Source organism: Gamsiella multidivaricata (genome assembly GCF_025024155.1).
Source record: "Gamsiella multidivaricata strain RSA 2152 chromosome Unknown BC939scaffold_6, whole genome shotgun sequence".
Lineage (NCBI taxonomy): Eukaryota > Fungi > Mortierellomycota > Mortierellomycetes > Mortierellales > Mortierellaceae > Gamsiella > Gamsiella multidivaricata.
Genome location: NW_026251714.1, coordinates 334,144 through 349,755, shown reverse-complemented (window position 1 = coordinate 349,755; position 15,612 = coordinate 334,144). Strand labels below are relative to the sequence as shown.

Below are 15,612 nucleotides of genomic sequence, written 5' to 3'. Positions count from 1 at the left end.
GCATTTTTTTTTTCCATCTCAAAAGAAAATATTTTATTCTGCATTCTAATAAAAAAACGTTAACCAGTTGACAAAAAAAAAAAAAGAAGTAAAGAACACGGTTAATACGCATGCACATAATAGATATGCCATCAATGGCATTAAGAATCATGAAGTAACTCCAGGAGAGATATAATGTAGTGGTACTTACATTAGCTTCGTTCACCCAACCACAAACACATTGCGCTTAGATAAGATCGGCAACGTTCATGGGCATCTCAAGGATCTGAGTAGAGTAGAACTGCTCAATCTCGCGGAGCATGCGGGTGTCATCAGCGGTGACGAAGTTGATGGCAACACCCTTACGACCGAAACGACCACCACGACCGATACGATGAATGTAGTTCTCCTTGTTCGAGGGGAGATCGTAGTTGATAACCAAGGAAACCTGCTGGACATCGATACCACGGGCCAGCAAGTCGGTGGCGATCAAAACACGGGAAGAACCAGAGCGGAACTCCTTCATAATGACCTCACGCTGTGCCTGCTCCATATCTCCGTGCATGGCAGAGACAGTGAACTCGCGGGCAGTGAGCTTCTCGGTCAACCAGTCGACCTTTCTGCGGGTGTTGCAGAAGATGACGGCCTGAGTGATGGTGACGGTCTCGTAGAGATCGCAAAGGGTGTCCAACTTCCACTCCTCCTTCTCGACGGCGACGTAGAACTGCTTGATACCCTCAAGGGTCAACTCGTCCTTCTTAACCAGAATACGGATGGGCTCACGCATGAACTTGGTGGTGACCTCCATGACCTCAGTGGGCATGGTGGCGGACAAAAGGACAACCTGAGTGCTGGGGGGAAGACGCTGGAAGACATCGTAGATCTGATCCTTGAAACCGCGGGACAACATCTCATCGGCCTCATCGAGGATGAACATCTTCATGGAATCGGTCTTGAGGGCACCGCGGTTGATCATGTCGAAGACACGACCGGGGGTACCGACAACGACCTGGGCACCACTCTCGAGGGTTCTCATGTCGTCGCGGACGTTGGTACCACCAATGCAGGCGTGGCACTGAACCTTCATGAAGTCACCGAGGGCAATGACGACCTTTTGGATCTGCTGGGCCAACTCGCGAGTAGGAGCGAGGATGAGGGCCTGGCACTGAGGGTTGGAGGTGTCCAACTTCTGAAGAGCCGAGATCGAGAAGGTGGCAGTCTTTCCAGTACCAGACTGGGCCTGAGCAATGACATCATGTCCCTTGATGACGGGGAGAATGGCACGCTGCTGAATGGTCGAAGGGCGTTCGAAACTGAATTAAGACGTTAAGGCGACATGGTGAAGGAAACCAAAAAGGATGCTGTCAGTTGGCGAAATGTAACAGAGCGATATGATGTTGCCAGTACGAAAACGTGGTCTGTTCCTGTCCAATGATACGTACCCATAGGCATAGATACCACGAAGCAACTCGGGGGAGAGGCTCATGTTGTCGAAGTTATCAACAACCTCATCCCAGTTGGACTGTTAGAGTCAGATTCAAACAGAAGGTACAAAATAAAAAAAAATGTCAGTATGGGGATGTCAACTGAGGTCCTGTGCAAGACATCCAGTCTACGGTTCCCGGATAGGAGGGGCGTTCCTGCCAAGGACCATTACCTCAATCTCATTCTGGTCAATTTCGAGACCACCGGCCTCGTTGCTATTGAATTGAAAAAGATCCACAAGAGATAGGAGCGGTTACAACACTGGGACGAACGTCCTGTCAAGCCAAATTATGATATTCAGAGGAGACATGCATATCATCTGCATGCATATCAGGAAAGGGAGAGGGAGAATGAAATAAAAATGCAGGAGAAGCAACTGAAAAGAGAACTGGGGCATCTCAGCGTTACTGTTATCTTGCCCTAAGCGGCAGCTCAGGGCCAAAGAGATCCACCGATACTCTCGGGGGATCAAACAGCGAGGACCAACATTTTTGTTGAATCAGATGAGGGAAGAGGTCTGAGAGTGGAAGATGAGGAATAGGAGATTCTCCCCGGTAGAATGTATCCATGTCGCACACTGCTTCAGATCCTATGCGAGATCGGGCCTTTTTGATCCATAGCGCAAGATGAAGTCGAGGGTGGGATGACGATGAAGGCAGCCTATTTTTTCTGTTAACCTACTTCGAAGACATGATTTTTTTTTGCTTTTTTCTTTTACAACGATGAGAGTTCCTTTAATGAAAGAACTCGGATCGTCGGGTGTAGGGAGATGGAGAGGGAGCGAAGCAAAGAGGGTGAAAAATTTTTTTCGGGCAGCAAGCTCACTTTTGTTACCCGCCGCAGTTTTTTTTTCTTGTGCCTGCTGCTCGATTGGGCCCTCAGAATGGGGTGGAAGGAAGGAAAGGCGCTACAAGCCACGCTGTTTTTTCATTTACGTGTGACTGCCAACGCGCATTCTTCATTTGGTTGTTTGCTGTCCTTCGTGGTCGCGCTTTCTCATTCTTCCCAACGCAATACTCTCTGTCCCTCAGTCTATCATCATGACAAACCCCTGTACACCCAATGCCATCCAAACACTCTACAATGAGCAGCCTTGTCCAGGCGCCATCTTGCAGGTCCTGAACACCAAGGCTATGGTCCAGCCGGCGCAAGGCGGAGCCATCCGCCACAGGTAAATGATTTCGAGGTGGCATTTTTTGGTGGCAAAGAACGGTTAATGAGGTTTAGGATGCTGACCAGCCTTGTTTCTATACGTCTTCTTCTACTCCAAATTGCAGACTGCTTTTATCGGATGGGAGCTACGTATTTCAAGGTACCGAATCAGTTTCTTTTGACGATCGCCCCCATTGCACCTTCGGCGTTCTAGTGGCACACTGCGTGAACAAAACTAACGAAAATTTATTGCGTTTGCTTTATTCCGTAGGCATTCTTGGCGTCGGATTGAATCATCTCGTCGACAGCGGGGCTTTGAAACAGTATTCGCTTATTAAGCTGAACAAGCATTCGATCAAACCCGTCAACAAAAGAAAGTATGTCAAAGATAAGCACATTTGACAGTAGGAGTTGAATCAACATGAGCGGACTGCCATGGCCGCTAACCAGTAATCCGTTCAGACTTATCCTTGCTTTAGAGCTTGATGTCCTCGACCAGTTTGGTCACCTCGGTAAGATCGGAGAGCCAGTAAGTTCACCTTCCTCGCTGCATCATTGAAAGGACCAAAGCTCTGGGGACAATCGCTTTAAAACGCTAATATCTCCCATCAACACAGATCAGCATCGACCCCGACACTGCTGCTCCCGCGCAGAGCCGAGCTGGTCAACAGCAACAGCAGGCCTCTAACCCATACCAGCAGGTGCACCAGCAACAACCACAGCAGCACCAACCGCAACAACATATTCTTTCGCCCAGCGGTGGACCAGTCTTTCCTATTAGCTTCTTGAATCTATATCAGAACAAGTGGACGATCATGGCTCGCGTCACACAAAAGTCAGACATCAAGACTTGGAGCAAACCAGGAAATAGCGAGGGTAGACTGTTCAGCATGACCCTGATGGATGAGAGTGTAAGTCATATCGCTAGAGGCCATGCCAGAGATTTATCTAAAGGCGGAAAACGATTGCGTGTAGATCGAAAATACTGATTATATCTATCTGTATCTATCTGTATGTTTATCAAAATAGGGGGAAATCAAGGCTACAGCCTTCACTCAACAAGTGGATGAATACTACAACATGATCGAGGAGGGCAAGGTCTATTTTATTTCCAACGCCAAGGTTGACGTGGCCAAAAAGCAGTTCAACAACGTCAAGAACAATTATGAGCTGATTCTTCAGCGCGACACCCACATTGTCCCCGTAAGTGCTCTATTTTTGTCCATGTTTCTTTTCCTGCTTAATATGGAAAGCCGCAGCTGATTGTGATTTGGTATATTTCGTGGACTTTCAATAGGCACCGGAGAACAACCATGTACCAACGATGCGTTACAATTTCGTGGATCTGTCGACCCTCGCCAATATCAACGAGAAAGAAACAGTGGATGTCGTGGCTATTGTCAAGGAGATCGGTGAAGTCACCAATACCAATTCACAAAAGACGAACCGTCCTGTTATCAAACGCGACCTGACATTGGTAGACAGCACCGGCTTCGCCACTCGGCTTACACTTTGGGGCAACCAGGCCGAATCATTCTCTGTCAATGGCTCAAATCCTGTTATCGCGTTCAAGGGTGTCTCTGTTAGCAACTATGGTGGTACGTCCTGGAGTTTTGATTTTGCTATAGAAGTCGCTTTGTGATGCATGATACATGGAAACTGTTGAATCATAAGCAATACTGATGCTACATTTGATGATGCTTGCCAATCCTTAGGCAAGTCGCTCAACGCTTTTGGCGGCAGCACATACAAACTGAATCCAGAGATTACAGAGGCCTTCAAACTGCGAGCATGGTTTGACCAGCAGGGACAATCCGCCACGTTCCAGGCTCATGCCTCTGACTTCAAGGCCAATGCGGCTCCCAGGATGACGTTTGATGAGTTCAAAAATGCGGCTGCAAACCTGGAACCTGTACAGCAGCTCTACTTTGAGACGAAGGGTACAATTGTGAGCATGGGTAAAGCCGAGAACACGTTCCAATACCCGGCCTGCCCAATGCCCAACTGCAACAAGAAGGTCACGCAAGACAGCAACGGCTGGCGATGTGAGAAGTGCAGCCAGACACATCCTGAGCCAGAGTACAGATACATAATGGGAGTGAACGTCGCCGATCACACTGGACAGAACTGGCTGCAGGCCTTCAACGATGCTGGAGCTACCATCACCGGACGACCAGCTGCAGAGCTTGTTATGGTATTGAAACACTTGGAGTATCAAGGAACGACATGAAGATATGTATGACAATCGAGGTGCTAACTCAGAATGGGTTCCTTGTTTTGAAATATGTAGAACCCTAATGAAGTCAGGCCCACGTTCGACAGAGCCACGTTCAAGGCATATACCTTCAAGTGCCGAGCGAAGCAGGAGGTTTATGGAGTAAGGATTTTGCTGTCTTCAGTAGATCGACATGATTATGGCGCATTGGATTGTCTGCCTTGGATTATCATTCTTAAAGAGCGTTTGTGTTTTTCTTAATACTATATTAGGATGAGGCGAAGATGCGCTTCACGATTATTTCAGTAACACCCATCAACTGGGTTGATGAATCCAAGTATCTGTTGAAGCAGCTGCAGGAGTACGGAGTCTAAAAGAAGGGCCGATCACCGTTGCGATGGCAGGGAGCAGGGGGACGAAGTGGAATGGTGTATTTTCATGCGCAATATCGACACGATTTTATCCTATACACTGCATATTTGCAGCCATTGATCCGACAATAAAAAGACCATGAATGAAGTAACATGCTTTTTAATGGTTTATGCGTACATACTGGCATCGAGTGAGCAGTGGAGCTTGTGTGAGCATGAAGCATTAGGGATCTGGGGAGGGACGAAGGAAGGGCGTATCATTGATATAAATCTGGATTACCATAGAGATCCGAGTTTCATCATGAAAGACACAACTAAAGGCATGAGCCTTCCTCCTCCCTTCCTTCGCCCCTCGCTCAGTACCTATAACTGTCATTCTGTTATTCGATAGCGGCATTCCCTTTCTCGCCATCTTCACCTTTGATCCTTATCTCTTGTTTCTCCTCCCCATTCTCTTCCACGCGCTGTAGATCTTCATCCTCCACTTCTTCGTCTTCTTCGCTTCCATTATTCTCTCCGTAGCCATAGACTTGAGTCTCAGCAGACTCGACAATTTGATGTGGAGGATCTAAACCGAGGGCGTTGTAGAAGAAGGACGGTGATCGGTTGTGGACTTTATGCTGATGATGATTATAGGGGTATTGGAAGGGCGGTAGGGTCATGCTGAAGGTGGTATGAGGATTTGGGTTTAGTGTGGATGCAGATTGAGAAGAAGAGGTCGAGACGGAGGCGGAGGCGGAGGCGGAGGTGGAGTTGGAGGGGAGTTGGAAGGGCGCGATCAGGAAAGAGTTTGAAGTTGTGGACGCAGAGGTAACGGTGGGGCCAGTGGAAGTCGTGAGGCCCATGAGCCGTGCACGGTTGTGGATTGGGTGGCGGTCGTGCAGGATGTGGCCGTTTGGATGGACGGCGATGGGTATGATGGGCGGCGTAGGTTTCGGAGACGGAGCGTGGTGTCGTGGGTGAGAGTGTCGGTAGGGTTGCTGTTGATGGTGTAAGTAGGGGTGGTGGTAGTTTGGATAAGAAGGGCGATGTTGCAGAAATGGATAGTAGTGATTTTGGTGGTGTTGGCGGTTAGGATGGACGTGTGGGCTAAGCGCGTGTGGGACCTCGTTTGGGTTGGTGGGTCCCTGGCCATCATCATATGCGCCTTGATCGACCTGCATGCAGTCGTTCTGGTCTTGCGGACTTGACTTTTCATCGTCGAGCCTGTCAACGTAGTCCTCGTCAGAGTTCTTCGCAGGATGAGTTTTTTGATCTAGGTGCATGGTTTGATCATAGAGCGCATGCGGATATTGCTGCAAGTGTTGTTGCTGGCGGTACTGGCGCTGGTGCGGTTGTGCTTGCGGAGGGTCCGGCTGCTGCAGTGACTCTTGAGGCAGAGACAGAGGTCCTTCTGTTTTGGACGTATGGTGCCGTTGGCTCTGATGGAGCCGTGGCAACGACACGTCTAGAATCGGGTGGAATGATGGGCTAGAGGCTTCGATCCCAGGGACCGTACAAGTTCCGGGTGCACTTTGACGCTGCTGTGTGTTGCGACGGCTGAGACAAAGCGGACAATGCTTCACAAAGCGAGCGATCAGCTCCTTGGGGACCCACGAGTAATGCTGCCGCACCTGGAAAAGAATTCGCGTAGAGGACGAAAGGAGGTTTGAATAAACTGTTCTCTTCTTTTTTCTTTTCAGCAATGATTAGAATGCATAAGGAGCAGTAACGCAGGAATACCCACCTCTGCAGACGTCTTGTCCCGACCACCATGGGAGCTCTTTCGATGGCAGTAGACCAGTACGTCATAGAGGCATTCCTTAGTCGCGACAGGTTTACCACCATGGCAGACGACATGGTGAGTTGGGGTAGTAGAGAGAGTGAACATTTTTTTGGCCCAAAATCGAAACTGCGCGGTCGAGACCTGGGTGTTCTTGGGCTGGAGCAACACCATGAGGATCTTTTGGTACATCGAGTTCGACAGTAGGGCCTTTTCGCGCTTCTTTGGTGAGAGCGAGAGTAGATAGTCCTCGGCTAGGAGGAGGAATTGTTGCTCTGTGATCAAGTTGCTGGAATGCGTCGCTGGGGATAAAGATGATGAAGATGCAGGAGTGTGTGATGAGGAGGAAGAGGAGGAGGAAGAATATAGCTGGCGGTGAAGGTACTGCTGCTGTTGCTGTTGCTGTTGCTGTTGTTGCTGTTGTTGTTGGATATCTGTAGCTTCACTCTTTCGGCGACGCTTGCGCTTCAGATCTTGCATGGGAACATCCTCATCGGAGCCCTGGTCTTCCTCCTCCACATCCTCCTCCTCCTCGTCGTCGTCGTCTTGATCCGTCTCGGGCTCAGTAACGCGCTCTTGGCTCCATATGCCCTTGCGCTTCTTCTCTATTGCCCCCTCCATGTCGGTCGTATTGTCGTGTTCATCATTGTCAATCTCCATGGTGTGATCATGATTTGGAGACTCTTGCTCCTCCTGTTCCTCCTGCTCATCTTGCAATTGATGATAGATCAGACCTATACCCTGAAGTTCCTCACGCTCTCTCTTCATTGTCGATGACTCGAGCAACGATGGTTGCACAAGATGGAGCTGAAGCTGTTGCTCCGTGGGCTGTGGATGTCTACGCTGATACCCCGCCAGAATCGTGGGCTCCATGATCAATGCATCCTCCGACAGGTGCAATTGCTTTTGTAGCGGAGATCTCTGGTGCGGGTGCTGTTGCTGTTGTCTATCAAGCAGATGTTGGTGTCCAGTGTCTTCAAATTCGCGTTCATCGTCCCCTCGATCTTCATATCGTCCTTCGTAGAGTCGAGTGTCCTCGAATTCCACGGGTCCGTGCCCATACGGCATGATCAGGGCCGAAGCACCATGGTCTCCGCCATTATAGGCATCGTCTGTGAAAAACGCATCATACGAGGTGGAGAGTGTAGCATGGTTCGTGCCTGGAAACAGGCAATCCCGTGAACCAGAGTCGAATTTCGAAATGAGATAATAATCTGCCTTTGCATTTAAATAGAGCCCAGAACTGTTGCCTCCTTCAGCTTTCTCCTTGGTAGTGATGTCACAGATACTGTTGGACGCGAGTTTTATACTGGAGGTGCCAGAAGACCGTTGCACATTGTGGCCAATGTCGCTGAGTGCGGTGTTCATGAGCTTTGTAGGATGTGAATGGTTGTAAAGAAATATAGGGAGGACCAAGTGGTGAGCCTGGGGAGAAAGCTGAAGATGTGGGGTAGTGAGAAGAAATTCTGTGGACGCGTGAGTGTTGGAGGGGATATCCGCTTCCTTGGGGTGAGATGCGGGGGAGGTAGAAAAGAGATGGAATGATGGTCTATACCTGCAGGTGGTATGCAAGAGCGTGGGGTAGAGAGGAAACTACGAAATGCAAAAAGGTGGCTAAAACATTGGAAGCAGCCCGGAGAGATGGTATTACGAGGTAATGGGCGAAAGTAGAATGTCAGCTCAACGAGATATAGGGTAAGACTTTTTTTTTGGACGATCATGACTACGGCGAGGATGATGATGATGCAGACGACAGCGCGCGTGGTGCTGAGCAACGCACACGGATATGCAGAGACTGGTATCTAGCTTTTATTTCGTGTCCTATGCATTGTGGGGGCGAGGGACTAAAACGTAAACCAGCGATGCATGACTGAGGCGGGGCATGCATCCAAGAAGTTAGTTCTGCCGGACAGTTGGGCATATCAATGCTGTTCAACATTCCAATATCGATTTGACCCCAATGCAAAATACATGCGACGAGGACGCAAAGATGCAGAGAAGAAACGTCATTCTGTCTGTTCTTTTGGAATACCCCCAACTACATAAAAGCTGCCTCTACTGCACTACAGGCATAATATGTCCATAGTTCTGGACAAAGAGGGGAGCGGGAGGAATATAAAATAGCGTTGTATGACATCGCGCGTCCGTGGACATCCTCAAGCCCTGAGAACCGGAAATGCCTGCTCCCAATGTGGGACTCGATTTGCCACCAAAGATCATGCACTTGGGCTGTGTATTCCTCTAGGCGAGGGACGCGGCGAATAGAAATCTGTCGTTCTACGTTTGCGCAGCGGACAAAAATACGACTAGTCTCGCATCGTCTGCTATGCCGAGGCGCATATCCCGTGCTCGATCGATTGTCTAAAGAGAAAACGTGCATCAACGCGCTGTATCTGTGTTCCCCTGTTGCTCATTCCTGTGGTGGGAACACAAAAGAGCGCGCACTGGCATAAGAGCAAAGAAAAAGCGAAAACGCACAAACACGGCTGTACACACAAACCGTGGAGAAGGAAAACCCCTCCCCCCTGCCTTGCGGCGTAAAAGCGCCGGTGGGCAGTGAGGGTCGAGAGCTGCTTATTCACCATTGCTCAGAAAAATATTTTGGATAGAAACATAGAGACAGCTATGCTCCACTCTGTTCACGCAGGGTACAATGGTGAGATGGCCTCCGGGGTCGTTTCTATTCATGCATGCATGCATGCCATAGTGGTCTCTGGTTGTTCACTGCAGTGTTCTATTTATTCCTCTGTTCTGTGGCCTCATTCTGGCCGAAACTGCCAGGGGGATAAGGCGGCCCTGAAACAGTCGATGAGCGAATTTGAAGGACGTGATTCCCATCCTGGAGGCCGGCCCCATGAATTGAGACAAAATGACACCCTAACGATATCGGGTTCCATCGATTCGATTTTTTTTATTATCGGCTCCTCTCCTTGCCTGCTGGTCACCAGAGAAGCGAATTTGGTGTGGCTGAATGGGAGATAGGAAAACGAAGAGGGATCCTTGGGCAGATTGTATTTGAGCAGCCCATGGCCATGATTTCCTTTTCTTCTTCACCGCCTCTTTCCACTCAACGGGCACTGTGCACACTACTTCGCGGTGTCTACCACAGACAGCAGGTCCTTCATAATCTCTTGGTCCTTTCTTACTCGCGACAAACTAGCAATCCCGCCCACTGCCACAAGGATTCCGATTTTGTTGTCTACAAGGTTAGTTTCTAAACACCATTCCACACTCTCATCATCTCACACATTCGAATTGTTCAACTTGCAGGTGAGGTTATGAATGCAACCATTGACCATGAGGAGGCAAGACGACATGGGTCATTCATCTTTGTGGTCGATGCAGCAGCTTGTTCATTCGGAGTGGCTTCCCTTATTCAGTATCTTTCATTACAAATCACCCTACGGCGCACCGCGGGTGAACATAATTGTGTCCCTTTTTATTTTATCTCGATTCAATCCACACCATGCGAATTGGTTTCCTCGGAGAAATGTGCCTCTTTTTCATGCTGATTTTTGTCGACTGGCCATGGCCTCTTCTCTCCCTTTTGCGTGCATGATCGAAGAGACGCTTGAAGAGAGAAGGAAAGAAGGAAAGAAAGAGAGAAAGAGAAAGAGAGAGAGAGAGAGAGAGAGAGAGAGAGAGAGAGAGAGAGAGGAGAGAGGGGAGGATATTTCGGAAAAATGAAAAGGCAAAGGGCAAGAGAGTGCGGACACATTATTGGCCAGGGCCCTTTTTCCCTACCCAGAATTCTAAAATCAGTGGAATCATATCTGGGCTTTGGGTGGTGTCATGTCTGGGGCGGGGTGGTGGTTGCGGGTTGTGTCTGGGGGCCGCTCTTCGGCGCATACCTCTCTACATATGTCCAGAGACCAGAATTACATCTCTGCCACCCATCACGTTTGCATGCAGCCCATGCACCCGTTGACTGCTGCTGTGTCCACTTCCTGACTCTCTGCAGCCGCAGCCTTCCCTTCTTTCGTTCCTTCGTTCCTTCGTTCCTTTCCTTCTCCTCCTGTCAGGGAACAAAGTACGAGATCTTTCTTCTTTTCTGTCTGATCGGTCCTCCCGCAAGGAACCTCCCTCATCGCTACCACATTCCTCATTCCATCCTCCGCCCGCTATTTTTCGTGTATGTACTCCATTGTACTCCACCCCACTCCTAATCCACCACTGCTGCTCGCCACTCACTCTCTTGTGCTCGCTGTCTTTTAATAGCCTATCTATCCCTCCTCACCAAAAACACGAGCACCTGCAACAGATTGAATCTCTAATTCACCAACCCCATCCCCTTCATCCCAAACCAACAACCAGCGCTCAACCTCACACTCCAATATCTCTCACCAATTGAACCTTCAACGCAGGAACCTCGACCCCTAAACGACAGCTCGAACGCAACGACTGGCGCCATGTCAACGGCAACCTCTGTCCGTGCGACCGCCCTCCCCAGTCCCTCTATCCCCAGCCCGAGCTCAATTGCTACGTCGTCCAATGCCAGTACCCTCAACACCCCAAATTCAACACAGACCTCCTATGAAGACATTGACCAGAAAATCGCCGACTTGAGGCGGCACTGGACAGTCGGAGGTGGGCACCCGGGACCCGATTTGATGTACAATTGCGTTGAATACGCAACCTTTAATCCACGGGCCTGGGGATTCAAAGATCGATCGTCTCAGGAGAGGAGTCCTTCCTTCGGAGGGTCTCTTAAGAACGAATGGCTTGTGCCGCCGACACCTCCGGTTCTCTCTGGCTGGGCTGCAGGGATGCAGTTTGGACACATGCCTGGGTATGTTTTATTGCGTTTATTATTTCTTGCCTTTTGATTTAGGGTGGTGTGCGACAGGATGAAAATTTAGAAGGGTGTGGGAAATGAAGGCATGCATCGCTAAATGGGTGAAAAATATCGAGAGCGAGCGATGGGAAGAGTAAAACTAGAGACTAAGGACGAAAGCGCGGAGAAGAAGTGCTGGCCTATAATGGTTATGGTCAGTAATATTGAGCAGACCCGAAACCTAGGATGAAAGAGTCGGCTTGGAACTAGTTGGAATACCATGATGTGGCACTAACCGTGGCCGGTAGCAGAGTAGTCCTCTTGAAGCACGCGAATGTTCATCTATCAAGAGTGAGAGCGTGAGAAAAGGCATAAAAAAGCAGAGCGACAAAGAGCGTTTGCAGATCAGGAGAGGGGCCACTGTGGAACTCTGATTATGAGATGGGATTATGCGACTCTAATGGATTCAATACCACTGGGCGTTCTCGACTTTCTGATGATGCCCATACTCTTTGATGCGATCACTGCTTACCTTTGCGCGGTGTCGACCCGTCTGTGGTCCAAAGCGCGACAAAACAAATGTCAGTTTGCTTGCCATCTATCCGTTCGTCAGCCCATCCCCCAATGCCGATGAGAATCATGTTGTGTTTGTGTGTGACATGTGGCAATGGATGTTTTGTTGTGTGCAACATGCATACGGTCCAGGCGTGGATAACAGGAGCACAAAAAAGAAAATGAAGGGGGAGCTTTCTCTTTTTTGGTGGAGGAGATGGAAGGCCGCCCACGTCCCGGATCAACACAGGCTTCTTCCCTGAAGAGACGTCAAAGGCTCAATCGCAATTAATCGTTTGATTACTTGATCAGTATGGGGAAAGGGGGATGATGCTGAGATGATTATGGGAATAGAAATGGGAATGGGACGGGAACTTCAGTGGTAAAGTATACGGGTGGTGTTGTTACCCCTGGAAAGGGCCCACTTTGGGCGAAAGGCGCCGTGTGCCACATCCACCTCAGGCACAAAGACATGCACACAAACAAACAAACAGACATACAGCGAATTCTTCCCCTTCGGTTTCTCCATGGTACTGACTCTATTTGTTTTCTATCCCTTTCTTATCTGTATGGCTTGTATTGCTTGCTGCCTTGTCAACGCAGTCAAAAGACAGATAGTAGATACTTGAGCAACAATAACTGCAACAACAACAATAACAACAGCAACAACAACAACACCAACAACAACAACAACAACAACAATAACAGCAGTAACAACAATAGCGCATCCAACGGTCGAGGTTCACACAGCAATCCAGCATCACACAACTCCCTCGACCCATTCAGCCATGTAAGTGCACTCCATGATCGCAGGTCCTTCCTGCCTTCGGCTCGTCCTACGCTGCCATTGGCACTGACGTGTCTCCTGCTGTCCGCCATTTTCATGACATCCCAAAGGTTCCTCCAACGCCTCCACTGGAAGAGATTCGCAAGAGCATCGAGGTGAGCTTCAAGACAATCGATGTTCATAATCTCCGGTGATGCGCAAAATGGCCGAGCTACTTACTATATGTATTTGCACGATGCTTTGTTAGTTGCTGGAGGGCCTTCCTATCATAATGAGTCCCACCATTCCTCCTTGGCCAGCCCCAGTGAGGAGTGTTACCGGAGGCAAGCAGCCAGGCAAAGTGCCGAAGGCGCCATTGGGATTGGGCGCCACCAGCGACGAGAGCTCTGACTCGGGAAGTGATTCCGGTCGGTCCTCATCAGATGCAGGATCAGAGAATGTCGCCAACAGCGACATCGACACACAAACGCAGGCCAGGAAACGTATCGGGTACGGCTTCATGATTGTCATCACATCATCCACTATCCGATCACACTTCTTCGTTCTAACCAGGGGTTGTCTCAACCTTATCGGCATCATAGGCGGAAAACGGCCCGGCGACGAAACTCAAAATCAGAGACGATCGGGGGCAAGCGTCCTGCAGGGATTGTGTCTGGGAAGACACCACCAGACTCAACTCAGCACCATACAACGGAAATCCATGCCAGGAAGACCTCTGGTGGAAGGTGTTGTTGTGAACTTTCATCCAGACAGGTTGCTGAACTTCCTCGGCGGATTGCCAGTATGGTTCTGTCGAAGAATCCAGTTGTCATCAAGATCAGTATACCCTCATATTTGCTTCCCCTAAAGCCTCTTCCTCGCTCCGAGAAGCCCAAGGCGTCATCTCATATTCACTCTGGCAACTCAAAATCTCGATCGAAAGCAGTATATTCATTGGACTCTTCTGATGACGATCATCACATGGACATCAACAAGCCCTCGGGCACTGACAAAGAAGGTAGCGTCGACTCGACTCGGCGTATGGAAAGTGACTATATCAGGAAGGATTCTAAACGCCAGGAGAGATACCCGAGTCCATCCAGCAGGAAAAGCACGACAAAGAGGGGTCGCTCCTACTCCTCGGATGAGTCCGATTCGGAAGGTAGGAAGTTGTCAAAGAGCGCAGCCAAGGATCTCAAGGAAAGGCGCTCACGGGATACTAGAGACGACACTCGCTCCGACCCCAAGAAGCGACCATCGGAGAACGGTGCTTCGTCGAGCACAGGGGCACATGCCAAACGGGACCCGGCTTTTACCAGTTCTTCAAAGATCATATCTGACTTCACGGACGGTAGGAGTCATCGCGCGGATGAGAGAAGCACCAATGGCGCTGATAAGTCTGGTCGCGTAAAGGAATCTCAGTCGCTGTCGCCAACCCTGGATCGGAATAAGGAAAAGAAAATGCGACCTGCATACCACAGCGCTGGTGAGGGTGAGTTGGACGAGCCCTCTAAGCGCCGGCGTACGAACAAAGATCTAGAATCCGGTGGTCCACCTGAGAAGTCTGACACTCGTAGCAGATTGGAATCCAAGGACAATTCACAGAAATCGGATTTAACAGCGACACGCAAGCGTAGCGACTCTCGAGATCGGAACGGTACATCATCTGAAGCACGTCGCCGAGCAAAGGAGGACGACAATGCTAGAGAAACCAAGGAGAAAGCCGCCTACATCGATAAGCCGTCGTCTTCAATCTCAAACAAGGAACGGAAGGCCTCTAAGGAGGACGACTTTTCGGTCTCTAGCCGCACAGGAAGCAAGAACGAGTCGACTTCAAAATCGGATCGTACCAGTTCCTCTGCTGCACCTACATCTCCGAACCGTCGTACAGGTAGAGAAGGAAGAGAGGGTCAAAAGGATAGCAAGTCCAGAAACGATAAGGATTCCAGGGAGGACACTTCATCTTCAGCACAGCGTAATAGCACCAGCAACAAGGACAGGGTTACAAAGGACCGTGCACGAGGTCGATCGCGCTCGTCGTCGCGCACCCGCTCACGATCTAGGTCGCCTAGAGGAAGATACGACCGCAATCGGAGCCCCTCCAGGAACGATAACCGTGACAGCAAGTCGAATCGTGATCGACGGGATTATGACGACGACAGATCCTTGTCAAGGCGCAAACAAGACGGTAGACAGAGGGATAATAGTCGTGATCGCAACGATCGTTCAGGCAGAGGACGCAGTAGAGACCGCTATGGACGAGACAGAAGCCGAGATCGTTCGCGAGACAGGAGCCGCGACCGCAGTCGGGACAGGAGTCCTGACCGTGGAGGCAGCCGTGAAAGGAGTCGGGACCGGAAGCGGCAGCGATCACGATCTAGAGAGCGAGGAGAGACCAGGAAAGAGAGCGACCGACGAGGCAGAGAGACTTCAACCCCTGTCTCCTCTAGTGCATCTGCTCGTATTGAAGTGCGGACTGATGGCAAGGCACAGCAACAGCAGCAGACACAGGAGTCGAGCAAGAGCAGTGCGGGCCGTCGTGAGCCAGAAAGCAAA

General features: G+C 49.9%; 5 protein-coding genes across 5 annotated transcripts; 3 read left to right on the top strand and 2 right to left on the bottom strand.

Annotated features, from left to right (window-relative positions):
* Positions 1–6: 6 nt before the first annotated feature.
* BC939DRAFT_257837 (P-loop containing nucleoside triphosphate hydrolase protein) lies at positions 7–1,811 on the bottom strand. Its single transcript, XM_051551040.1, has 5 exons — positions 1,637–1,811; positions 1,422–1,501; positions 791–1,292; positions 191–769; positions 7–38 (listed from the first exon to the last, which is right to left on the bottom strand). The coding sequence occupies exons 2-4, from the start codon at positions 1,463–1,465 to the stop codon at positions 227–229; spliced, it is 1,089 nt and encodes a 362-aa protein (XP_051416444.1). The 5' UTR covers positions 1,466–1,501; positions 1,637–1,811; the 3' UTR covers positions 7–38; positions 191–226.
* A 693-nt stretch (positions 1,812–2,504) lies between these two features.
* Positions 2,505–5,205, top strand: BC939DRAFT_499364 (replication factor-A protein 1; the record flags this gene model as incomplete). Its single annotated transcript, XM_051559935.1, has 10 exons — positions 2,505–2,635; positions 2,742–2,776; positions 2,888–2,993; positions 3,079–3,145; positions 3,234–3,527; positions 3,646–3,819; positions 3,914–4,214; positions 4,332–4,810; positions 4,907–4,993; positions 5,104–5,205. 10 exons carry the CDS (start codon positions 2,505–2,507, stop codon positions 5,203–5,205), a joined length of 1,776 nt encoding a protein of 591 aa, XP_051416443.1.
* Positions 5,206–5,353: 148 nt separating this feature from the next.
* BC939DRAFT_525450 (uncharacterized protein) lies at positions 5,354–8,608 on the bottom strand. The gene is made up of 2 exons (XM_051561314.1): positions 6,929–8,608; positions 5,354–6,815 (listed from the first exon to the last, which is right to left on the bottom strand). The coding sequence occupies exons 1-2, from the start codon at positions 8,330–8,332 to the stop codon at positions 5,583–5,585; spliced, it is 2,637 nt and encodes an 878-aa protein (XP_051416442.1). The 5' UTR covers positions 8,333–8,608; the 3' UTR covers positions 5,354–5,582.
* A 2,310-nt stretch (positions 8,609–10,918) lies between these two features.
* Positions 10,919–13,619, top strand: BC939DRAFT_257691 (uncharacterized protein). The gene is made up of 4 exons (XM_051551038.1): positions 10,919–10,994; positions 11,183–11,753; positions 12,894–13,232; positions 13,325–13,619. The coding sequence occupies exons 2-4, from the start codon at positions 11,374–11,376 to the stop codon at positions 13,347–13,349; spliced, it is 744 nt and encodes a 247-aa protein (XP_051416441.1). The 5' UTR covers positions 10,919–10,994; positions 11,183–11,373; the 3' UTR covers positions 13,350–13,619.
* On the top strand, positions 13,306–14,676 carry BC939DRAFT_257722 (uncharacterized protein). The gene is made up of 4 exons (XM_051551039.1): positions 13,306–13,566; positions 13,659–14,074; positions 14,160–14,218; positions 14,591–14,676. The coding sequence occupies exons 1-4, from the start codon at positions 13,349–13,351 to the stop codon at positions 14,594–14,596; spliced, it is 699 nt and encodes a 232-aa protein (XP_051416440.1). The 5' UTR covers positions 13,306–13,348; the 3' UTR covers positions 14,597–14,676.
* Positions 14,677–15,612: the final 936 nt, after the last annotated feature.